Source organism: Achroia grisella, unplaced genomic scaffold, assembly GCF_030625045.1.
Source record: "Achroia grisella isolate CSIRO2021 unplaced genomic scaffold, CSIRO_AGI_Agris_v1 utg146, whole genome shotgun sequence".
Classification (NCBI taxonomy): Eukaryota; Metazoa; Arthropoda; class Insecta; order Lepidoptera; family Pyralidae; genus Achroia; species Achroia grisella.
The window spans coordinates 4,256,453-4,282,840 of record NW_026712636.1 but is presented as its reverse complement, the minus strand read 5'-3'; the positions used below and the strand labels follow the sequence as shown (position 1 = coordinate 4,282,840).

General features: G+C 33.7%; 1 protein-coding gene across 1 annotated transcript; it reads right to left on the bottom strand.

Moving 5' to 3' along the window:
- Positions 1–225: 225 nt before the first annotated feature.
- Positions 226–19,736, bottom strand: LOC131855558 (acyl-CoA:lysophosphatidylglycerol acyltransferase 1-like). The gene is made up of 5 exons (XM_059206833.1): positions 19,716–19,736; positions 2,347–2,483; positions 1,255–1,391; positions 630–817; positions 226–462 (listed from the first exon to the last, which is right to left on the bottom strand). Exons 1-5 carry the CDS (start codon positions 19,734–19,736, stop codon positions 226–228), a joined length of 720 nt encoding a protein of 239 aa, XP_059062816.1.
- Positions 19,737–26,388: the final 6,652 nt, after the last annotated feature.

Sequence of the window (26,388 nt, the reverse complement as noted above, 5' to 3'; positions counted from 1 at the left end):
CAAGTTGGGAGAAAGTATTTCTAAAATTGCAACCCGTCTGCATAAACCTTAATATTGACTAACACCAGATGAAAAAGGAATCTACGAAATTAAAATATGTATTTCAATCTCACTTTGACATATAACCATCTTTAAATCACAAACTAATCACGAGCCAAGTATATACATTATAAAACAAAACTAACAGTATAAGTTTCATGTCCACGTCTGGTCATCATTGCACGATTACCACAGGTAACCCCATAAAAAGCCCCAAAACTTATACTGCACGAATGTAGACGCCAAGAAGAATAAATGCAGTATCAGATACCGAAGATTGTCCTGTCTGACTCTTCTGACCACGTCCGGAGTGGTACCGTTTGAAGGAAACTTTCCTGTGCGATAGAATTCTTCGAGCATTTTTTCCTTTTCTATAAATCTATCGTAGAGCCATTGCGTCATACCTTCAGTATCTGCAGGTATCTGTAAGGTTTAAAAGAATGTGGTCATCGGCAAGGATCTTCATAGATACTTAGATAAAGTAAGTGTTTTTCTTATTCAAGAACTTGACTTAAGTAAGTAACTAACTTAACTAAAATAATATAAATCCATTGCGTGGATTCTCCATTATCATAAATTGATTTCCTTACCTCAGTACTAGGATAAAGTCTATAGTGTAGGTGGGTTGTACAAGGAGGTCTTATGCCGCAAACAACGTCTTGTAAATGCAGAGGAATACGATCTTCATACGCGATGGTGAGATCTAGAACCCACTCCACCCGGTCACCCATTTTGTTATTTAGAATCTTTGTAGAATTACTTTGGTTGAAGTTATTGTCTGCAAAAAAAGTAATGAATTAGAAGTTATTTTTCGGAAGTCTATTTCACTCATTGATTGTCTCTGGAATTAATATACTATTTGACTGAGTACCTTTATTTTTATTTCTTGTCACAACTCACCTAATGTTAAGTGATAACTCTGGACAGACAGACATATACTCAGATACATTTTTTTGTAAACCCATACATAAAATACATACTAAATACTCCGTCTAATACAAGCAATAGTTCTTATGAATACAAATATTCACATCGTGTGAGTAATCGATCATGCGACGACCAGGGCGGCGTGCTAAACCGCTAAACCACAAGGGTTGTAATGTTTGATGTTAGCCTTTAAGGTGGGATCTATATTCTTGTCTTAAAGGATTTCATATTCACAATTGCTCTTTGTAATTACATCCGTATGTATATGTACTTAAAATTGATAATTACCTTTTCTAGATTCATCCTTAGACGTAGTGGCTTCTTCATCTTTATGTGGTCCTATTTCATCCATGATCACCTTTAAAGCGCCTGCTCGAGGCAATGAAACATATTCCAATTTGGGCAAATTATTTTTCTCTGCATACCTGTTGAAATTAATAGAAAAACTGATATTAAAAGAAAATTCTGTGCATTCTTTCGTGTCAATGGTAAACCTAAATATGTTTAGATCAGAACTTAGCAGCTTCAATGTAACATTCGGCCTCTTTGTTTAGGTCTTGCAAGACGATGCCTTCGTGCAAGACGATGGAGACAAAGTTTAAAGTTGATATAACTATTTAAAAATTAAAAACAACTCGCTTTTGAATAAAATGTTTCATACATATGTTTGTTTATGTATTTGTACAGCTGTTTAGTATTTATTTATGTAGGATATAGAATAAATTAATATTGTATCATAGGTGTGGCTGGCAACACTGAGTATAATAGAGAGTTGAAGTTGGTCCTTTTGCTGTGTTACAAATAAAACTTACTAATATTATAAACGGCAAAGTTTGTTAGTCTAGATGGATAGAAGGATGAATCGATGTTTGTTAATTTATCATGCAAAAACTACTGAACGAATTTTAATGAAACTTTACAGTAATATAGATTAATATCAGAACAACATATAAGCTGTAAATTTTATGCGAGTGAAACCGCGGCACAGCTAGTTAAACTATAACTACATAACGTTAAAGTTCGTATGTCAGTACGTATGGAAAGTGACAAAATGTAAAAATTAATATATGTTTGTGTGCTATAATTGAAAATATTCAAATTCTCTATCCTACCTATCTCATAAGGACCCTAACTTGAAGATAGATAACAAATCTCATCTTTGACATAAAGAATTATCATAGCAGAAGTAAGAACGAGCCTTAAGAGAAGAGTCTAAGAAGAAGGTGCCTTACGTATATCTTCCTTAAATCATCATCATCATCATCGCAGCCCGGAAGACGTCCACTGCTGGATATAGGCCTCCCCCAAAGATCTCCACGACGATCGGTCCTGCGCTGCTCGCATCCAATGCCTTCCTTAAATAAACACCTTTAAACTTACCTCTGACTTATTTCTCTCCTCTTGTGCAAGAAACCACCTTCCGGAAACAGCACCATGAATTGTCTGCCGAGTGGCACATAACTCCCATGGATGTGCTGTCTCAGCTCTTCTAATGATTGGTCACGTTTCGATTTGCCCTTTAACAAAAAAAAAACATATAAATAATGTAAAATATATCTCTTACAAATATCATATAGTTACGGATGGGTGTTTGTTACTCTTTCACGCAAAAACTACTGGATGGATTTCGTTGAAGCTTCACAGTAATGTAGGTTATACATCAGAATAACGTATAAGCTATAATTTAAAAAGATATTATGTAAATTGAGTAAAATATAATGATAAATGTTATGCAGACGAAGTTGACGCAGTTCAGTGACTGGTAATAATATATTTTAGAATAGAATTTTATTATTGTTTTTACAGTAATAACATAAGTAATACAGTAATAATTTACACATTAAAAAAAACTTTATCAATTTGGACGAACTCACATTTGCGCAAATAGTTTAGAGAAGGAGTCAGAAAGCTGATTTTTTTTTAATAATACATAATATATTAAATTAAAAAATAAAAAAACACAATATGTTAATTTAAAATTAAAATAATAATATCAAATTGAGAAAAAGTAGATAAATAATAAAAACTAGTATTATAATAATCTTAAAACATTATATACGAATGAATAAATTAATAATAAACAATTATAAAGACAAAATTTTTTAAAAAAAAAAAACCCACCATTTACATACATTGCATTTTATAATAACGGTATCGTAAGTTATTAAAATGCGGGATAACGAAATATACCACATATGCTCTAGTTGCACAAATAGTAATATATATTTTTCATTATTGTCAATAATTAACAGATGGATGTTTAGTAATTGGAATTTAGAAAATGAGCAGAAAAAAACATAAAGGAAAATGGTATGCTGATATACAGAAAGAAATTTTTCGGAAAACATTTCGCATTTCAAATTACAAGAACCATATAAAGATACATTACAACGATTAAGCTAGTATTTTTTTTTAAATAATGCATAAAAATTTATTAAATAAATAAAAAACACAACATGTTAATTGTTAAAGAAAATGCTGATCTCAAATTTAGAATGGATTAATATTGTTTTGTAGAATATTTTTGATAGATCTTAATAAGTTTATATAATAAAAATGGTCGAGTTAGTTATTAAAAATACAGATTATTTTTTATACGAGTTTATACAGAGCTATTGTAAGTTATTATAACATGCGGGATTTTTAACGAAATATACAAATAATATGCGGGTAGTTGCACAAAGTAGTAATACTATTAAGGTATTTTATAAGTCATTAAGAGAGCGCTTAGGGCCCTAATGGTTTCATGGACGTGGGTCAATGAGAATGCAGTTTTGGACCACCCCTGCCGATGTGGTCGATACGCAATAATCGGGCTGTACCATGAATCATTTATCCGACTGCCCAATATAGAAGTGTAATAGTTTTATATGTCTATTAACTACTCGCCCCGGCTTCGCTCGGGTTTACATGTATTATACATATAAACCTTCCTCTTGAATCACTCTATCTATTAAAAAATCCGTTGCGTAGTTTTAAAGATTTAAGCATACATAGGGACGGACAGACAGCAACGGCGACTTTGTTTTATACTATGTAATGTGTATTATTTATTTATTTATTTATAATTCTTTATTGCACCAATATTTTTTTTTCTTTTTTTTTTAGACAATTCTCACAGCGCCATCTAGACTCAAGGTAAGCTAGATAAAGATTTTGTTATGGGTACTAGATAACTGATACAAATACATAGATATTTTTTTTTTAACATACATATTATACATAGAAAACACCCAGACCGATACAAACAATCATACTCGTGAATACAAATGTTTGTGCCGTGCGAGGCATCGAACCCGCGACTATCGGTCGTAAAGAGGTGTGCTTGACCGCTAGACCACCGAGGTCGTCAAACAAAAAGTAGATACATAAAAAGAAAATAATAAATAACAATACAATAAAGAAAGAAGAAGATACAGAAGGCAGTCTTATCGCTAACGCAATCTCTTACAGACAACCTTACGAAAGAGAGTATAAATAAAATTATTTGTGTTATATGGCAATAAATCAATTATCTATCTATCTAATAAAACATAGGCTATTTTATATTGAAATTTAACGCAAGTGAAACCGCGGTTTTTTTCGGACTACTCCAATGCTGTTGGCCGTAGCTGGCCTTTACAGCTTCACCGGACTTATGGAGCGGCTGAAGGCCAACTCCTGCCCGACGGATACGACTTTAGTCTGAGGGCACCACTAGGGGTTCGAACCTCGGCTCAGGCCGTCGTAATTTCGATCCCCGTTTGAATTGGACGGGGGATCGATCGAAGGGGCGCCCGGGGGCGCCGGTGTGGAGCGCCCGGGCGCGCGCAGGCGCCCGGTTCAATGCGCGATATTGTAGGTGAAACCGCGGGCATGGCTAGTTATTTTATATATCTGACGGCCTCGGCAGTCTAGTGGTTTGGCACACCTCCTTACTTCCGATGGTCAAACATTCGTATTCATTAGCATGAAACTCATCTGAATCTCTTCTTTTAAAAGCCAACAACATTTCAAAGCTAATTAAAAAAAAATAATCTATAATTATTTACATAGTATTCTAAAATACATAGTATACTAAAATATCAAAGACCTCACGGAAACGATTTATTAAAACCTATATCTGGAGTATAGCCTTGTATGCGTATGAGACGTGGACATTAAATCAAAAGGAAAGAGACAAACTGGAGGCTTTTGAAATGTGGTGTTGGAGGAGGATGGAAAGAATTAGCTGGAAGGATAAAGTAAGAAACGAAGAAGTACTACAGAGGGTAAAAGAAAAAAGACAAATATTGAACACCATAGAAAATAGACGAGGAAAAATGTTAGGGCACTTGATACGGCACGATAATTTCATGAAAATTATTATTGAGGGGAAAATAGAAGGAAAGAGGGGGAGGGGAAGACCAAGGAATAGCTACATCAAACAAATTGAGGACAAAATGGGAGTCGTGTCGTATCAAGAATTAAAGAGCATGATGGAAGATCGCGGAAAGTATCTACATATATACATATCTAACATTAAAATCCAGTGCATGAACAACTATTGCCATGCACGCTCGTCATTCAAGTAATCGTTTAGTGAGTAAGGCTTTGCTTAATAAATATGATTTAACAGATGTTTTGAATTTATTTAAGGACAATTCCAATATATCCTTTGGTATCTTATTGTATTTCTTTATATAATCGTTGACGCATTTCGATTTGAACCCGGTTAACAAAAGACGTTTCAGTGTTGCAGTATCAAAATACAATTTGACTTTTCGCGCCTCTAATCCTTTGGTACGATACTTGACCTATTGGATACTGTAGAATCGTTTAGAGAGTAATAGTCCTTGCTCAATAAATATTATTTAACAGATGTTTTGAATTTATTTAAGGGTAATTCCAGTATATACTTTGGTATTGTCTTGTAATTTTTTATACCTACTCCCACAAAAGACCTATTGACTTTTTCTAAACGATACTTGGGACTGTAGAATCGTTTAGTAATAGGCTTTGCTCAATAAATATGATTTAACAGATGTTTTGAATTTATTTAAGGGTAATTCCAATATATCCTTTGGTATCTTATTGTAATCTTTTATTCCAATTCCCACAAAAGACCTATTGACTTTTTCTAAACGATACTTGGGAGCTGTACAATCATTTAGCGAGTAATAAGCTTTGATCAATAAATACGATTGTATGTAATTTAATAACGAAATTTGCATACAACAGACGCACAATTCATTCGTATAATCAATTCAATCAACCGTTAATTATCATTGATATTTTACGAGTTTAAAATGGTATATTTCCATCTGGTTGAACGTTTTCCCACGGGCGCAGCCTCCCAACACCGAGTGGAGACTCCTCCCGGGCTATCCAACCGAGAAACATTCATAGGACTTCTGAAAGCACTAACAGCCAAAGCATGCGGAAGTTGCTTTCCAATGTTTATCAACTTTTATCTCAAAAAAAGCAGGCAAAGCCGCGAGCTATTGTTAACTTTACTAATATTATAAATGTGAAAGTTTGTGAGTATGGATGGATGTTTGTTACATTGTTATGCAAAAACTACTAAACGGATTTTAGTGAAACTTTGCAGTACATATACATTAGAATAACATATAGGTTATGTATGAAATCGAGTAAGTCTCTGGGCATTGCCTGAAAATCAGTGGTTTAACAATACACTGAGGTGCTGCCTTTTTGCGTATGGGCTATGCACACACACTACGTTACTCACACAGTTTTTTTTGTACCTGTATTTTTGTATTGTACTGTATATGTACTTTTTTATTTTTGTTGTTAATGTTACATATCAAGATACATATATATATATATGTATATATTATCAATAGCGTGATACCACAATAACTTCCTCATACAACACGTATAAGATTTCAATTTTTGGTTTTTTTTTTCTATTATATTGTATTTTGTTGACTGACCAATGTACTTGTGTACCTTTAATAAATAATAATCTCAGGACAATTCACACAGTGCCATCTAGACCCAAGTTAAGCTTGCTAAAGCTTGTGTTATGGGTACTAGACAACAGATACAATGACACAGATTTTTTTTTTCTAAATATATATATATTATACATAGAAAATACCAAGACCGATACAAATAATCATACTCATGAATACAAATGTTTATGCCGTGCGAGGAATCGAACCCGCGAGCATCGGACGTAAAGCCGTGTGCTAGACCGCTAGACCACCGAGGTCGCTTTTAACATAAATAAAAATTTGATCATCTATCTACCTTCATGCGAGTGAAACCGCAAGCACAGTTAGTTATAAATACACATTATTCGTACCGTCAACACAAATGGACACACACCATCATGATAGACATGACCAAAGACAGCAATTTCTAGTTTATCGAACCGTTCACAAGGAAATGCTTAAACTCGGAGTTTTTATTGCAATAGTTAATTCACTGTTTTGTTTGAACGACCAGTTATACTCGGCCTCTTGGCAATTCGCTCGCATCTGAACCTTATTATAGGTTTCAAGGGGGCACTATACAGAATAGATTAGATTTTGTTCCCCGTGAGCTGGAAATATATTCTTAAATTAAAATATTTTCCGCTCTATATTGTTATTTATGTATTTATATTTTATATTTTGTTTATATATTTATATTTTATATTTTGCGTCGGAGACATGGACTCTTCGTGAAACGGAGAAGAAGAAAGTTGATGCGTTAGAGATGTGGAGCTGGAGACGGATGCTAGGAATATCGTGGACAAAGTTTCGTACAAATGATTCCATATTAAAAGAACTCTGCATCAGACAGCGCCTATCAACCACAGTGCAATCACGGATTCTGACCTTCTTCGGCCACGTATCTCGTCGTGGTAATGACTGGAGTCATTACCGAGAGAGAGTCTCGTAGTGCAGGGAAAAGTGGAAGGCACCAGGCCACGTGGTAGATCACCAATGAGATGGACAGATCAGATCAAGGCCGCAACTAAGTGCTCAGTTTACGAATGTACCCGGAAAGCTGCAGTCCGCGACGAATGGCGCCGTATTACCAGAAACCTCACTCATCGTGATTCAAAATGTTTACCACGACCACTCTGACAAGAGTGTACCGACTAAGAAGAAGAATTGTTATTTACTTGTTTGAAACAAAATTATATCAAATATGCTATGAGTAGGTACTTATCTTCACGCCAGATCTTTAGAGGGTAAACAGATAGGTCTAAGACCAAACATTTTCAGATGACGAAACACACTCATTATTTTAACTTTTTGAAACATATTTAGCTTTTCACTTATTTTTAAGGAATCCCGGAACTCGGTGAATAATCGCTCCCCTGGAATTAATTTTTTTTTATGGATGATAATGGAATGGTGCATCTGCCTGCACTAATGGTTTACGCTGGCGGGGCACCCCCGAAATTCAGTGTTAGGTGGTGGATGGGGGGAAGGAAATTGTCAGTAATGTGTATTGTTAACCTCATTGCTAGTTGTCCCACGTCAGGTTGACCTCTACGCGGTTCACTCTGGACACAATCGTGACAAATTCCTAGTCGTGAACTCTCGCTCATCATACCAACGTCCACTGGTGCCCCACTATATAGCAATAGCGTAAGCGGGTGCACCATTCCATTATCATTAATTTAAAAAAATACTTGGTCGCGTTATCCTTACATAGTACAACAGTCACTTCCGATGTCTGTTCGCTCAGATCTTTAAACTACGCAACGGATTTTAATACAGTTTTTAGTAATAGATAGAGTGATTCAAGAGGAATATTTGTATGTATAATACATGTACACACGTGCGAAGCTGGGGCGGATAGCTAGTATTTTATAAAAATATAATATTATTCGCACCGTCAACAACTTATCTCTGCACAACTCATGGTTGCCTGGTAGAAAATGCCATTAGGTGTTAAGTACGCCATATGTACTTTTTAATTATGTATGACGTGCATAGGTAACCTACAGTCAAATAGCGAATCTTATTAATAACTTTATTGTGTTGAATCTTAGAGTCCACACCCCACTTTGAGAACCAGTGCCATATTAGGACGGTGTCGACAAAAAAGAGAACGCTCTAACGGCAAAAATGTTTGAACAGTTGACCGCAAATCGCAGGTAATTAGGCGTACTTCACTTTGGGAACAGCAGACGTGGCAACTTTAAATGTACACTTGAGGACAAATGTATTAGTAACACGAGAATGATTAATAATAATATAAATTACTAGCTGTCCCGGCAAACGTTGTTTTGCCATATAAATTAATAACGCTATAAAAAAAAATAGGGGTTGGTGATAGAAGGGTGAAAATTTAGGTTTGCATGTATTTTTTAATGGTACATAATAAAAAACTGTAAATAAAATATTTTGCTCAAAAAATAAAAAAATATTTTTAGGGGTGGACAACCATTATCACTTAGGGGTATGGAAAATAGATAGTAGCCGACTCTCAGACCTACTCAATATGCATATAAAATTTCATAAAAATCGGTCAAGCCAGCAAGGTCAAATAGGAGTATGGTAACTAACATTGTGATACGAGAATTTTATATATAAGATTAACTAAAAATACTTTATATATTCTTAAAGATTAATATTTAAATCTTAACTGTATAAAAAATATATATACGTATAAATAAGTATATCAGTATCTGTTATCCGCTTGCTTCTTTAGAATTGTTTAGAAAATTTCTTCAAAACAATTCTTTGACACGATTATCATTATAATTTCTAGAATGTTTTCCGGAAGTTAATAATGTTTAATACATTATATTATACGAGTACATATATTATACATATTATTAGACGAGTTCTTATAAAGCTGAGGTGGGTCGTTATACTAATATTATGAAGTTAAAGAGATTGTTTGTTTGGTTGTTACGCACTATTCTTAGTACCTAATTCAAATTGAATTTTCCTTTATTGTTTGATAACACATTTATCGAGGAAACCCATAGGATATATATAACATCGTTCTATGATCAATAGGAAAGGAGAATTAATAAAAATATTACAAAAAGAGGACATATAAGACGCAGCAGAAATTGCGCGAGTCGGCTAGTAATCTATAAATTTGAATACAATCATATTAACTTCACTATCATAAGTGTAATCAAAATTGTTAAAGGTACATCCAAAAGTGCTCAGCCTTTCATTAAAAAAAATACTACGTAACCTATTCTTTTCAGTAACACATAATAAAAAGTCTAAAGATACATAAATTATACTGATTAAATTTCAGTGGGAATTCAAAGACGTGGTCTTTCTTTTGAAGAATTTAAACCAACAATTTGAATTGAATATTCAAATAGAAGAGTGTTAGAATATTTTAATCAGTATCTTAAAGTAAAAGTAGTAACCTACTCTGTACAATTTTTATATGTTCTCTATTTTTATATTAACTGTGATTTTTCACCTTGATCTTCATTCTTCCGGTTTGTTTGTCAATTAGAGATGTTTTGATAAGTTTTTAAATAAATAAATACATAATTATCAAGTAAATTATTTCACAATTGTCATCAAAGAGAAATAAAATACTATACCTACGTATTTAGGAAATAAAAAATGAACGCAGCAAAATAAAATAAACGAATTAATAACAAGAAGCGACACGTATTCAAGTCGTAATTTATACGTCTACTTCTATAGAGTTGTTAGCGAATGCGAAAGCAAAGGCTGGAAAAGGTGCGACTGGGTACACATTTTTGCACCGTCACTGTATACAACAGTGGTTTCCAAACTTTACTCCATCAGGGACCATTTGATTTCTATATTCTTTCCCAGTCACATAATAAACAAGTATGCAATGTATCATTAATCGGACGCTTTCTTTCTTGTGGATTACGACCTTTTGTTTTTAAATTAAGTTATTTAAAAACAAAAGTTACTAATCTACGAAAAAGAAAGCGAATTGTAGCGGAATTAAATAAAATAATATAAATAAATAAAGTTAAAATAGAAAGCATTAGAAGTATTAGATAGTAGTCTAGTAATAGTTCTTTTTAAACTTTCGTGTTTAATATACATTATTTAAATTATTAACCGGGTCTTAACACGAATAATATATTACACGAGCATTATTTGTGTTAAGACCCGGTTAATAATTTAAATAATAGTCTAGTAATAGTGTACCCTATCGTTGGTAAATAACTTGATTTAAAAGCAGTATGTTCTAAGAAAAAGTTCAAGAAAGCAAGCGTTAGTAGTATTAGATAGTAGTCTACTACAATTGTAGATCTTTATTTAGTATCTTTTGTTATTAAATCAAGTGATTTAAAAACAAAAAATCTTAATCTACAAGAAAGTAAGCGGCTTATTTAAAACTTATTACTTATGTTTTTATTATCTAACAGGAACTGTAAGGCAGTGAGCCTTATTAGCGCGTAATTTAAATGAACCACATAGGAAAAGAAGCTGCTTGTCCATACAGTCGTAATATGATTAACTTACTTAATTATTTACCTTTCAAGTTTGTTATTTTCAGATTAAAATTTTAGAAATTTTATTAATCTGCAGCGGATTCATATTTTATATATTCCAGACTGGGTGTCCACGGAACAAACTTTGAGAACCGCTGGTACTCACCAAGATTTTTCTCTTATCTCTCGTGTCAGTAACGGTAACGAGGCAAAAGTTCCACGTCTATATACCCTCGTTAAGCGTCCTTAGACATTTGTAACAGGAGTTTTTCTTTTAACGAATTTTCTTGGACAGTTGTGTACACTTTTTATGTCCCGTCGTGTAATAGTTTTGACTGGCCGCGCGAGATTCGAATAATAAGTTTCCGTTTAGCAGATGTGGGAATAGAGAACAGATTGGTATATTTTTAGAGTGTACATCTTTAATTAAGTGCGAAGCGGTTTCTATGATTGTCGCATGCCTAATCCTTGTTGTTATTTAAATATATTAGTAATTCGTTTTATGGCAATTGCGTAAGGTTTTACAATAAAATACCAGAGTCTGTTATAAATCTGTCAGAAAAAAGATTTAAATGTCAAATAAAACAGTTCCTTTGCAAAAAAGCTTACTATAAAATTGAAGAATTCGTTAACGATAATAATGTTTTTATAGAAAAACTTTAAATCTATAGCACTGACAATATTATCTGATTACATTAATAATGAGTGCGTAGCGACTTCTGTTGATTATCGCATGCCTCTTACTTGTTATACTGTAATAATTTATATAAAAAAAACATCTATTAAAAAGAGCAACACACAAGTTACTTGCTCATTCTTCTTGTGATGAATCTGCATTCCGAATGAGTGGTAGAATCAAAATGTGACTATTCAAAAGTGCTTGTAATGAGTTTATTTGAATAAAGATTATTTCTATTTCTATTTCTATAAGAAAATCAATATTTATTTAAAAGAGCATCACACAAGTTTCTTGTTTATTATTCTTGTGATGTATCTGTATTCCGAATAAACGGTAGAATAAAAAACTTGACTATTCAAAAGTGCTTATATTAAGTTTATTTGAATAAAGATTATTTCTATTTCTAATTCTTACTAATAAATTCGAATTCAAATTCAAAAATCATTTATTCATGTAGGACATTTTAGCCGCTTATGAACGTCAAATTTTTACATTATAATTTTATTTTTTTCCCTACCGTCCAGTTCGGTATATAGATCCAATTGAGAAGAACTGGCAAGAAACTCAATTGAATTACTTTTTTTTTTAAAGCCAGTTTATTTACAATGTATATTTATATAGGTGTCTATATCTAACATTAAATGAAAATTAAGTGCATGAACAACTATTGCCATGCACACTCGTCATTCAAGTAATCGTTTAGTGAGTAATAGGCTTTGCTCAGTAAATATGATTTAACAGATGTTTTGAATTTATTTAAGGGTAATTCCAACATATCCTTTGGTATCTTATTGTAAATTTTTATACCTATTCCCATAAAAGACCTATTAACTTTTTCTAAACGATACTTGGGGACAGCAAGTTTGTCTTTAAATCTTGTATTAATATTATGAATATTGCTGTTTTTTGGAAATAAGTCAAGATTTTTATGAACATATAGGATATTTGAATATATAAATTGAGAAGCAACGGTGAGAATATTTGCCTCTTTGAATTTCTCTCTTAATGAGTCACGACTCTTCATACAGTAGATCGCTCGAACGGCACGTTTTTGTAATATGAATATATTTTTAATATCTGCCGCTTTTCCCCATAGTAATATTCCATAAGAGAGTAAACTATGAAAATAACTAAAATAGACTAATCTAGCAGTATCAGTATCAGTGTACTGTCTAACCTTACGCACGGCAAAAGCTGCTGAACTTAGTTTCGCTGCAAGGCTTTGAATTTGTGCACCCCATTGTGTTTTATTATCTAGTGTGATTCCTAGAAAGACAGTAGATTCTATAAATTCGAGAGATTCGTCATTTAATTTAATATTGCAATTAGTATTAAAACTTTTAGACAGAGAGAAATTAACACATTTTGTTTTTTTAGCGTTTAACATAAGATTGTTAGTTGTAAACCAGTGCAGGAGACGCCGCAAAGCACTATTTACATCGTCATAATTATTAGTCATTCTATTAACTTTAAAAATCAATGAAGTATCGTCTGCAAATAATACTATGCCGCATCTATCCTGCATGGTATATGGGAGATCATTAATGTAAACTAGGAATAAAAATGGACCGAGAATAGATCCTTGAGGTACACCCATTTGCACAAGTGACCCATCAGACGTAGCGTTGCTAACCTTCACTTTCTGTATTCTATCAGATAGATAAGATTTTATTAAATTTAAAGCATTGTCTTTGACGCCATAAAAAGCAAGTTTTTTTAGCAATGTATTATGATCAACGCAATCAAAAGCCTTAGAAAGGTCACAAAAAACACCTATCGCATCCATTTTAGTTTCCCATGCAGCAAATACGTGTCTAAGCAACTCTGCACCTGCGTCTGTAGTTGAACGACCTTTGGAAAAACCGAATTGACTATTGTGGATTAAATTATTTAAATTGAAATAACTGACAAGCTGCATAAGGATTATTTTTTCAAAAATTTTACTGAGTGCTGGGAGTATAGATATAGGTCTATAATTTATTGGGTCACTCCTATCTCCAGATTTAAAAAGCGGTATGATTTTACTAATTTTCATTATGTTAGGAAATTTACCTTCATCTATACATTTATTGAAAATAAAAGCAAGAGAGGGCGCAATAATTTCCATTATACTATCCAGTATTTTAATAGATATACCCCATAGATCCTCTGTTTTTTTATTATTAAGCTGTTTGAATATTTTCATTATTTCTACTGATGATGTATGTCTAAAGTTAAATACAGCTGATGACTTGCTAACATTGTCTGTTAGTAAAGTTTCAGCAGCAGACGGGGAAGATTTTAGAGCCTGTGTCGTAATTAATGGAATATTAGTGAAATAAGATTCGAATGTATCCGCGACCTCTGTGTCGGAATTTACCAATTTGTTATTAATATTTAAAGCTATTTTGCTATTTTGAAAATTAACTTTTCCAGTTTCGCTATTTATTACTTTCCAAGTGGCTTTTATTTTATCTTTAGATTTAGTTATTATTTTACCTAAATAGAGAGACTTAGCTGTATGACAAACCTTTTTAAATATTTTCGAATAAGATTTTACATGTTCATGAAATAAGGGATCGGATATATAGCTTCGTTTTTCGTAAAGTTCGTAAAGATTAGCCCTAGACTTATAAATACCAAACGTGGCCCAGTCACAAAACTTTGATTTTACACTAGTTGAAAAGGTTTTTGTTTTAAATTCACTGCTAGCTTCATGTTCAATTAAATTAAAAATATGTTCACATACAATGTCCGGGTCATATTGAGGTACTATGACACTAGATATTTTATGTTCAATTTTATTTTTAAAACGTGCCAAATTCTTTTGTGTTATTTGTCTGCATGTAATTGTTTGAGTCCCTTTGGATCCCTTAGTTTCAATTATAACTTTTTGTCCATAATGATCAGATCCAAGACAGTCGAAATTCATTTTCACCTTTACTTCACAATTACAAAAAACATTATCTATACAAGTGGCAGAATTTCCTGCGACCCTAGTGGGTTCTAAAAAAAGATTGTGCAAATTAAATGATTTAAATAAGTTAATCAATCTTAAGCTTATTGAGCATTCCGATAATAAATCAACATTAAAATCGCCACATACAAATAATGTTTTATTCCTCCGTGCGACTCGTCTCAATGCTTCCTCCATAGCCAGTTCAAAAGAATCAAAACAAGCCGATGGCGGACGATAAACGCAAATTATTATACAAGTAACTAATTCTACGCAAGATAGTTCAATTGTTTGCTCAATAGAAATATTTACAATGTCTTGACGGTTTTTATATTCTACATCATTTTTTAAAATAATAATTGACCCGCCATGAATGGCATTGTTCCTAGCAAAAAAACTAGCTATATTATAATGTTCAAAAGGACAAATTATTTCATATTGTTTAAGCCAATGTTCTGTCAGACATAACACCCGTACATTGTTAGATTCTAAGAAAAGACTTAATTCTAATTCTTTGCTGGAGAAGCCACGAATATTTTGATGAATAATGACCATATCCTGTGGCTTAACCAATGTCGTAGATGTTAGTTTAAATTAACACATGTCACATTATTAGTATTATTACTAATATTACTAATTAAATCCGTTATACTACTTATAATGGGATCATAAATGTTATACGCTAGTAAACTAGCAATAGTCATTTTTTGTTTTTTAGGAAGATAAAAATTACCTCCCGTCATATAATAATTTGTAACAAATTTGTTACTTTCAAAATAAAATATATCATTACAATGATATGTCATCGAATAAATTAAATTATTTATACTATAAATGAACTTATTCTGTTCATTAGTCAGGGATTGAGAGTAGGGAAATGCGCATAATAATATTTTACCTATACCAAGCTCCACTATATTATATAATGATTTTATTAAATTAACTATATCAGATTTACGCATATGCAAACAATTCCCTAACGCTATTACTAGGGTCGTGTGAATATCATATTTTTCATTTACTATATTTCTTATAATCTTATATATACCTTATATTATGAATAACAGAATATTTTATTAATTATTATTATTATTAATATTTATGAATAACAGAATATTTTGAAGCATAAAAATAGAACAGAATTGTGTTTCTATATTATCCAGGATCCTTAATAGTTTAACCAATTCACTAAGATATTAATGAAAAGATGAGTTATCTTTATTTTCTCTTGGCGTCCTAATAGCTTAGTTAAGCTATTAGGACGCCAAGAGAAAATAAAGATAACTCATCTTTTACTAGTAAGTTTACTAAGTTTAGAATAACATAAAAATAGAGTAAAGAGGATTGCCAGTAATGTGGATTGATAATCTTATTGCTAGGAATGTTCCATGTCAGGTTGGCTCCAACGCGGTTCCTCCTGAAAACCATCGTGACAAATTCACAAAGAATTTATATTTATAATAATAATAATAATAATCTCAGGACAATTCACACAGCGCCATCTAGACCCAAGTTAAGCTAGCTAAAGCTTGTGTTATGAGTACTAGATAACTGATACATATACATAGATATTTCTTTTTTTTTGTAAATACATACATATTATACATAGAAAACACCCAGACCGATACAAACAATCATACTCATGGATATAAATGTTTGTGCCGTGCGAGGAATCGAACCCGCGACCATCGGTCGTAAAGCGGGGTGCTTGACCGCTAGACCACCGAGGTCGTCAAATTTATATTTAATTTTATAATATTTAGCTAACTGACCTGACCTCATTGCTCATTGTATCATCATCCCCGTCAGTGTAAATTGTTAGCGCTCGCGGGTGCACCATTCCCAATTTCCAATAACAAAAAATTCAATTCCAATAATAAAAATCTCAGGATAATTCACACAGTGCCATCTAGACCCAAGTTAAGCTAGCTAAAGCTTGTGTAATGGGTACAAGATAACTGATACAAATATATAGTTTTTGTTTCGTAAATACATACATATAATACATAGAAAACAACCAGACCGATACAAACAATCATAATCATGAATACAAATGTTTGTGCCGTACGAGGAATCGAACCCGCGACCATCGAAAGTAAGGCGGTATGCTAAACCGCTAGACAAAAACATAAACATAAATACCATAACAATTCAAGAACACGATTCTCAATAAAAACACGACGTTACCCACAATTATCACGCCGGCCGGACGGTTTGGTACATCCTTTTATTCTGCGCAAATAAAAACCCATCAGTGAATAATTGTTATGCAAAATATAAGGACAGAATTACGGTAATAAGAGAAAATAATTTCACCAATTAAGAGTTGGTTCCTTTGAAAGATATGCGTTAATTTATGACAACGAACGAGCGAGCCGGAAACAGAGGTGGGGCCGGGCCGATGCGAAACGCCGAAGCGCGTCGTGTGGCAAGTTGAAACACCACAAGCGATTCAAATTATTCTCTTTAGGTTCAGTAGTGCGTAATGGGATTTAATTCGCGTTTATTTCCTTTACAATAAAGTACCAGGGCGACCGAGCTTCGTTGTACGTGTTACTAATCATATTAAATTGTCCGATGCCAATTAATAATCATCGCCAATAGAATTACTAGATTAATTTTTCTTATCAACAGAAATGATTCAAATTATTCTCTTTAGGTTCAGTAGTGCGTAATGGGATTTAATTCGCGTTTATTTCCTTTACAATAAAGTACCAGGGCGACCGAGCTTCGTTGTACGTGTTACTAATCATATTAAATTGTCCGATGCGAATTAATAATCATCGCCAATAGAATTACTAGATTAAATTTTCTCATTAATACTAAAATCTACTCTTACAGAATTTTCTCTCATTTTTTCCACGACAACACGCGTTGTATGGCCTATTGGATCAACAGAAATGATTCAAATTATTCTCTTTAGGTTCAGTAGTGCGTAATGGGATTTAATTCGCATTTTTTTCCTTTACAATAAAGTACCAGGGCGACCGAGCTTCGTTGTACGTGTTACTAATCATATTAAATTGTCCGATGCCAATTAATAATCATCGCCAATAGAATTACTAGATTAAATTTTCTCATTAATACTAAAATCTACTCTTACAGAATTTTCTCTCATTTTTTCCACGACAACACGCATTGTATGGCCTATTGGATCAACAGAAATGATTCAAATTATTCTCTTTAGGTTCAGTAGTGCGTAATGGGATTTAATTCGCATTTTTTTCCTTTACAATAAAGTACCAGGGCGACCGAGCTTCGTTGTACGTGTTACTAATCATATTAAATTGTCCGATGCCAATTAATAATCATCGCCAATAGAATTACTAGATTAAATTTTCTCATTAATACTAAAATCTACTCTTACAGAATTTTCTCTCATTTTTTCCACGACAACACGCATTGTATGGCCTATTGGATCAACAGAAATGATTCAAATTATTCTCTTTAGGTTCAGTAGTGCGTAATGGGATTTAATTCGCATTTTTTTCCTTTATAATAAAGTACCAGGGCGACCGAGCTTCGTTGTACGTGTTACTAATCATATTAAATTGTCCGATGCCGAAAGAGAAAATTTTACTAAAAATGAACGTAAAACGAAGCTCGGTCGCCTTGGTACTTTATTGTAAAGGAAAAAAATGCGAATTAAGCATTTTTTTCCTTCACAACAAAGTACCAAGGCGACCGAGCTTCGTTTTACGTTCATTTTTAGTAAAATTTTCTCTCAGAGAGTACTCTCTTATTTTTTTTCCATGCCAAAATGCGTCGCGTGGCAAGTTGAAGCACCACAAGCGATTCAAATTATTCTCTTTCGGTTCCGTAGTGCGTGATGCGATTTAATTCACGTTTATTTCATTAACAATAAAATGCCAGGACGACCGAGCTTCGTTGTACAGTAATTTTTGGTAAAATTTTCTATCATTTCTTTCCACGATAAAACGCGTCGTGTGGAAAGTTGAAACACCACAAGCGATTGAAATTATTCTCTTTCGGTTCCGTAGTGCGTGATGCGATTTAATTCACGTTTATTTCATTAACAATAAAATGCCAGGACGACCGAGCTTCGTTGTACAGTAATTTTTGGTAAAATTTTCTATCATTTCTTTCCACGATAAAACGCGTCGTGTGGAAAGTTGAAACACCACAAGCGATTGAAATTATTCTCTTTCGGTTCCGTAGTGCGTGATGCGATTTAATTCACGTATATTTCATTAACAATAAAGTGCCAGGGCGACCGAGCTTCGTTCTACGTTAATTGTATGGTAACATCTTCTCCAAGACAGTTTTTTCTTATTTTTTTCAACGCTAAAATTTGATTGGAGAAAATGAAGTGGTTACAATGATGCTTTATATTTTGAAGTTGGGTATCTCCTCTTTTGCTGTAAGCATGCCAAGTTATTTATGAATAATATACTAATACTGTCCTCAATATTCGACTACGAATATGACGACCTCGGTGGTCTAGCGGTCAAGCACACCGCTTTACGACCGATGGTCGCGGGTTCGATTCCTCGCACGGCACAAACATTTGTATTCATGAGTATGATTGTTTGTATCGGTCTGGGTATTTTCTATGTATAATATGTATGTATTTACGAAAAAAAAAATTATCTATGTATTTGTATCAGTTGTCTAGGACCCATAACACAAGCTTTAGCTAGCTTAACTTGGGTCTAGATGGCGCTGTGTGAATTGTCCTGAGATTATTATTATTATATTCGGCTATTTGATGTTAATATTTGACTATGACGTACTTCCCCAGAACTGTAAGCCATATACGATTATTTTTTATTGTGGGTTTTGGGCTATAGTCAGGTGCTAAGACCTGTAGCACTGCGACCTGCACAGATCTAATGTGAGCACATTAGATCTGTGCCTTTTTTCAAAGTTCGCTACCTAGATCCGAGGACAAGGGACAAGTATCGAAAGGTATCCTTTGGAGCGATGATTTGTATCTCCTCAGTATAGAGTGTATACTTTCCAAAGGAGAAATTTCGTTTATGCACTAGTGGGTTACAACCACATAGAATGTGTTCGGTTTCCACTTCAGCTTTTCAAAATCTGCAGATTGTTATTGAGCACTAACCTAAATTACACAATAACACAAAAAATCTCAAATATTTTAGAAGTCTGTTCATAAATCCAAAATTACATACAGCAGTAGTCTTCGCACAAACGAGTTGCAAAGAATCCTCTGTTACGTATAATAATAATAATAAAGCCTTTTATTTCCATAACCATCCAGAAGTTTGTACAAATAGTAAAAAAAAAAATATAAAAAATAAATTGTTAGTAATTTTTTTTTTTTTTGATCTCTTTTTGTTAGTATCATAGTATTACAATTATAATTATATTATTTGTGGATATGGACCCCTCTTTGGGTGAAGGCCTCCTCCATCTTTTTCCAATATTCTCTGGTCTCGTTTTTTCCTATAGCTAACCAGTCTTTTCCTATATAGTCTACAATATCATCAGCCCACCGTCTTATTGGTCTTCCAACTTTCCTATTTCCCTTTGGTCCTTTCCATTTTGTAGCTTTAATAGTCCATCTACCATCTGTAACACGTGAGATGTGACCTGCCCATTGCCATTTGAGTTGCAGGGCATGGTTGACTGCGTCGGTTATTTTCGTTTGCAGTCTAATTTTTTCACTTCTTACTTTATGTTTCTTTCTTATTCCCAGTAAACATCTCTCCATTGCTCTTTGTGTTGTTAAAATTTTTTGTGATGTTCTTTTTGTAAACGTCCATGTTTGGCTGGCATATACTAAACAGGGCAAAAGGCATGTATCAAAAACTAATTTCTTCATGTATATGGGGTAGTTACCTTTGAAAATTTCTTTAAGTGACCAAAATTTTTTCCATGTTATATTACATCTCCTTCCTATTTCTTCCTCGTTATTTAGTTTGTTAAATGAGACTTGTTTGCCTAAATATATATACTGGTCTACATATTCAATTTTATGTTCTTTTCCTTTGATAGGTATTTCTAGGCTGTTAGTCATTATTTTAGTTTTCTTCGAATTTGTTTCGAGACCTATACGGGAACTTTCTTGATCAAGCATATCTAGCATGGTCTGCAACTCTTTCGGTGTCTGTTACGTATATACAAAGTAAAATAAGAGAAAAAAAGGACCCAAATGACGCCTTGGCCAAAGGACGCCTGTTAGCTCCGTGCCGAATGATTGTCATTGAAGACGGAGGAGCAACAGGAAATGAGGAGGACAACTTGGTCCAATTTGCGGGTCGGGAGGAAAGTTTCGCCCGCGGAAATTAACAGACCGACGCGACGACGGCGCGATGTCCGGACGTTTTTAATCTATCTCTTTGTAATTAAGAGTTCTCGCAGTTTATTTGCTGTCTTGTTTGTCTATGGTAGTGTTTAATGATGATATGATGATATAAATGTAAAGTAATAATAAAATTATTTAAAAGAGCAACACGCAAGTTTCTTGCTCGTTCTTCTTGTGATGAGACAGCTTTCCGAACGAGCGGTAGATTAAAAAAAACGTAATGACTATTCAAAAGTGCTTCAATGTAAGTTTATTTGAATAAATGATTTTCTATTCTATTCTATTCTATTCTATCTGTGTACTGTTTTGTAAAGAATTCATTATGTAATAATAGCTCAGGACATTTACACAGCGCCATCTAGTCGTAAGCTAAGTAGAGCTTGTGTTTTGAGTATCAGAAAACTGATACAAATATATATAATACTGAGAGAAATTGCTTTATGGTGTCCACTTTAATCTCTATTTTTGTATTTGTGCATTAACGTTTTAATAAATAAATAAATAAATAATAATAATAATACCTGGACAATGTACACATCGCTATCTAGTCCCAAAGTAAGCACAGAGTATTGTGGGTACTAAACAATTGATATAAGTACATAGATATTTTTTTTTTATAAATACGTACATAGTATATATATGAAACATATAGACCTGTTTGTATCGGTCTATATGTTTCATATATATACTATGTACGTATTTATAAAAAAAAAATATTATCATGAATACAAATGTTTGTAATAGAGTAATCGAATCGATCGGTAGATTAAAAAATTGATGAAACTTTACAGTAATATAGCTTATATCACAATAATACATAGGCTACATATTACAATGAAATTTTTCGCGGGTGAAACCGCGGGAACAGCTAGTATAAACTTAAATATATCAAAAGAATTTGCGGTGGCCGGTCGACATCAATCACCTAGGTGGTCAATTACAATAACTTATTCTAATTACTTATTATATATATATACTAATTACTTATTCTTCAGAAAAAATAAACTTCTCATCTGTTGTTTTCTTTAGGTATATAAAAAGTAATTACTTATTCTTCACAAAAACTAAACATCCCATGTCAACATGTGTGTACTTGCGTGTTTACTTTAGGTATATAAAAAGTGAGATAACATCTGGGCACGTGTCTTGCCACGTGTTGGCGGCACCGGGCCGTATATCCGGTCAGGCGGTCCGGTTATACAGAGCGTATCGGGTGTTGAGTAGAGGCTTATGTTCGCTCAATTAATTAATAGTACAAGACAAGTGATAGACATGATAGTCATACTTAAATATATATTTTTATATATAGGTATATGTAATATAAATATAAATGAATTGCTGTTTGTTAGTCTCGCTAAAACTCGAGAACAGCTAAACCGATTTCACTAATTTTAGTCTTAAAATATTAGTAGAAGTCCAGGGAAGGTTTAAATGGTGATAAAATATGTAGAAATTGCATGTAAAATGGTAAAATCAACAATTTAGTGTTCCCATACAACCTGATGATACCTGTCAAAAAGGGTGCGTTCAGAAATTTATTGCGTAACTAAACTTCAAGAAACCTTTTTTTTATAACACAAGGGACAAACGAGCATGCGGCTCACCTGATGGTATTTGATTACCGCCGCCCATGAGCACCCGCAAGACCAGAGGAATTGCAAGTACGTTGTCGGCCTTTTAAAAAGGAATAAGCTCTTTTCTTGAAGGTTTCAATATCGTATCGGTTCGGAAATACCATTGCTGGAAGGTGATTCCACAATGTGGTTGTGCGACGCAAAAAGCTTCTAGAAAACCGTACTGTGGAAGACCGCCATTCATCCAGATGATCAGGATGGTATTTCAGAAAAAAACCTTTGACATATTTAATTTTGAGGCGAAACGGAGTACGCGGGGTCAGCTGATATACATTAAATGTTAACTGTGTAAATACGCCAAGCACTGTAGGAAATGAGATGGCTACAAGGGCGCTTTTTTACATTTTGGAGTCGAGTATCTCCTTTTACTCTAAACATGTAAAGTTCTTTATGAATTTCGTCGTTGGTGATGAGCCAAGGGATACTGTGCTCAATCTAATATTTGAGCCCTTGGATAATGTTACCCACAGCTGTAAGCATATACTATTATTCTTTTATTGTGGGTTTTGGGCTATTGTCAAATGTTAAGACCTATTGTGACCTACATAGACCTATTGTGCTTGCTTTTATATTTTGGAGTTGAGTATCTTCTCTTTTACTCTAAACATGTAAAGTTCTTTATGAATTTCGTCGTTGGTGATGAGCCAAGGGATACTGTGCTCAATCTAATATTTGTGCCCTTGGATAATGTTACCCACAGTTGTAAGTGTTAGATGTGGCAATGTTACACATTGATATATTGTATAGTTGGTCAGCTTGTGTTCCATTATTGTTATGTTGGCAGCGTTCATTCATTCACTGTTCATTCAATGTTCATTCAATTCGCTCTCTCTCTGATTTTGTACGGATGTTAGTTACTAAAATATTACTTACTTGTTTTATTAATTAAATAAAAGTTCTATCATAATTACTGCGTTTAAATATAAACATCAGGTTATGGGCCCAGACACATAACCCTGCTTGTTATTGTAGTAAATAACGCGAACACAAAAGTTAATAATCGACGGGAAGAAAAGTGAGGTTATCCGGCTATCACACGTGGCTAATATCGTCGAGAAGGTATACTTGTACGTCGCACGCAAGTAAGGTCGGAAAGGATGGATAATAATATCATAAATAAGACCGTAGTTAAGTTGGAAGGTGCTAGAAATTGGAACACGTGGAAATTCCAAACCATGGTACTGATGCGTGGCTATGGTTGACTGGACATAATAGAAGGAAGGAGTATAAAGCCTAAAACTGGTGATGAACTAACAGCTTGGGAGGTGAAGGACGCTAAAGCACAGACTCTGATAGTCACGAGGTTATCCGAGGATTCCATATTACATGTACTTACATGTACCAGCTCCTATGAAATGTGGAGGAAACTTCAAAGTGTTTATGAACAGAAAACAGCAACTAGTGTTCATATAGTACAACAGAGATTCTTTCAATATAAATATGAAACGGGGTCAGATATGTCAATTTTTCTATCTAAAATTCAAGAAATGCAAAACACGTTAAAACAGTTGGGAGAAAATGTTTCTGATAAATTAGTCATTACTAAAATATTGATGACATTGCCAGATGAATACAAGCATTTTGTATCTGCTTGGGAGTCGGCTCCGGACGATAAACAGACTATTGATAACTTGGTGGCAAGGTTATTGATCGAAGAAGAAAGAATCAAAGAAAAGAGTGAATCACAGCAAACAGCATCATCATCTGCTTTTGTTGTAAAGAATAAAAGACTTGTGAAGTGTTTCAAATGTGGCAAAAATGGGCATTTTCAAACGGAGTGCAGAAGCTACAAAAATAATGGTGAATCAAACATGACCAGTAATCAAAATAACAATAACTGTTTTTATTGTGGAAAGTTTGGTCATTTTAAGGCGCAGTGTCGGTTTAGAAAACAAAAAGAAAACAAAAGTAAGTCTGATAATAGTGACAAAATTAAATCAAAAAGTAATGCATTTATAGTGTCAAACTCATCACAGGAAACGCATAAATCACAGTGGTTAGTGGATTCTGGCGCCAGCGAACACATGTGTAATGATCGCTCATTGTTTGTATCATTCTCAAGTTTATCGGAAAAATCTGTAATCGTCGGTAATGGCGCGGCAATTAGTGTTCTTGGCTGCGGACAGGTGGCAGTACAAGTGTCGAATGGGAACGAATGGATTGATACGGTAATAGAAAACGTATTATTCGTTCCGGAACTGAAAACTAACTTATTCTCGGTCAATCGCGCCACAGACAAAGGATACGTTATGATGACAGATGAATGTTCGTGTAAATTCTTCAAAAATAAGGAAGTTTGTGCCGTTGCACAACGAATTGGAAATTCATATTACTTAGAATTACGTTTTAAATGTGAGATTGCAAATACTGCAGAATTAGTTCAATGGCATAAAAGGTTGGCTCATCAAAACTTCGCGTATGTAAAAGAAATATTGGAGAAAAATAACATTAATATCAAACAGAATACTATACCTCAGTGTGAGAGTTGTTTGGCAGGAAAAATACATAGATTACCCTTTACGAATAGTAACAATACGACTTCTAAAACGTGTGAACTAATACATGCAGATGTGTGTGGCCCGATGGAGGTGACATCCGTTGGAGGCTCAAGATACTTTTTGTTACTGAAGGATGACTACTCAAACTATCGAAGTGTATATTTCATGAAAACAAAAAGTGAAGTCAAACAGCACATCGAAAATTATTTGAATAAGGCCGAAAATATGACGGGTAACAAAGTCAAATGTTTTAGAAGTGACAATGGCCTAGAGTTTCTGAACAAAGAAATGAAGGAAATGTTTTCTAAACGGGGAATAACGCACCAAACTACTGTCCCTTATACCCCCGAACAGAATGGGAAAGCCGAGAGAGAAAAACGAACATTGGTCGAAGCGGCCAGGACTATGCTACATTCAGAAAACTTGGCAACGAAATTGTGGGCTGAAGCTATAAATACAGCTGTATTTGTCCTGAATAGAACTGGGAAGAGTAAGGATAATGAAAGATCCCCATTTCAAGTGTGGTCAAATAAAATATTTGATTTAAACCAGTTAAAGATTTTTGGTACTGAAGTGTATGTTCACATACCAAAAGAAAGAAGGAGGAAATGGGATATGAGAGGAGAAAAAGGTATTATTGTTGGTTATGAAGAGAACGTAAAAGGATATAGAATTTACTTTTCTAAAAGGAACTCTGTGGAGATAAAACGAGACATTGTTTTCTTAAAACAGAATGATAAGAAAGAGAAACTTCAGTCGGAAGAATATGGTGCTAAGGAGTCTGTAGTGTCATCTAGTCTGGAAAACATGTTTGAAACAGACACAGGGGTCACTGAACCCACAAGCACTGAAAGCATTCTAGTAGAGAAGGAAACAGATTATAACAGTGACACTGAATACTTACCGTGTAGTGATGAAGGACCTGTATCAGAAGAGATGACTTCCACATATGAAGAGAAACCGGTACGTGTGCGTAAACAAACATCATTCTATAAGTGTAATA

Bases quoted from the DNA above. Each gene is read 5' to 3' on its own strand.
- LOC131855558 (XM_059206833.1), bottom strand. From the start codon at position 19,736: ATGGCTTACAGTTCTGGGGAA. The intron at 818-1,254 runs GTAATTATCAAT...CTTTTTTTGCAG, and splicing joins TAAGGATGAATCTAGAAAAG to ACAATAACTTCAACCAAAGT. The intron at 463-629 runs GTAAGGAAATCA...TAAACCTTACAG, and splicing joins GACTTTATCCTAGTACTGAG to ATACCTGCAGATACTGAAGG.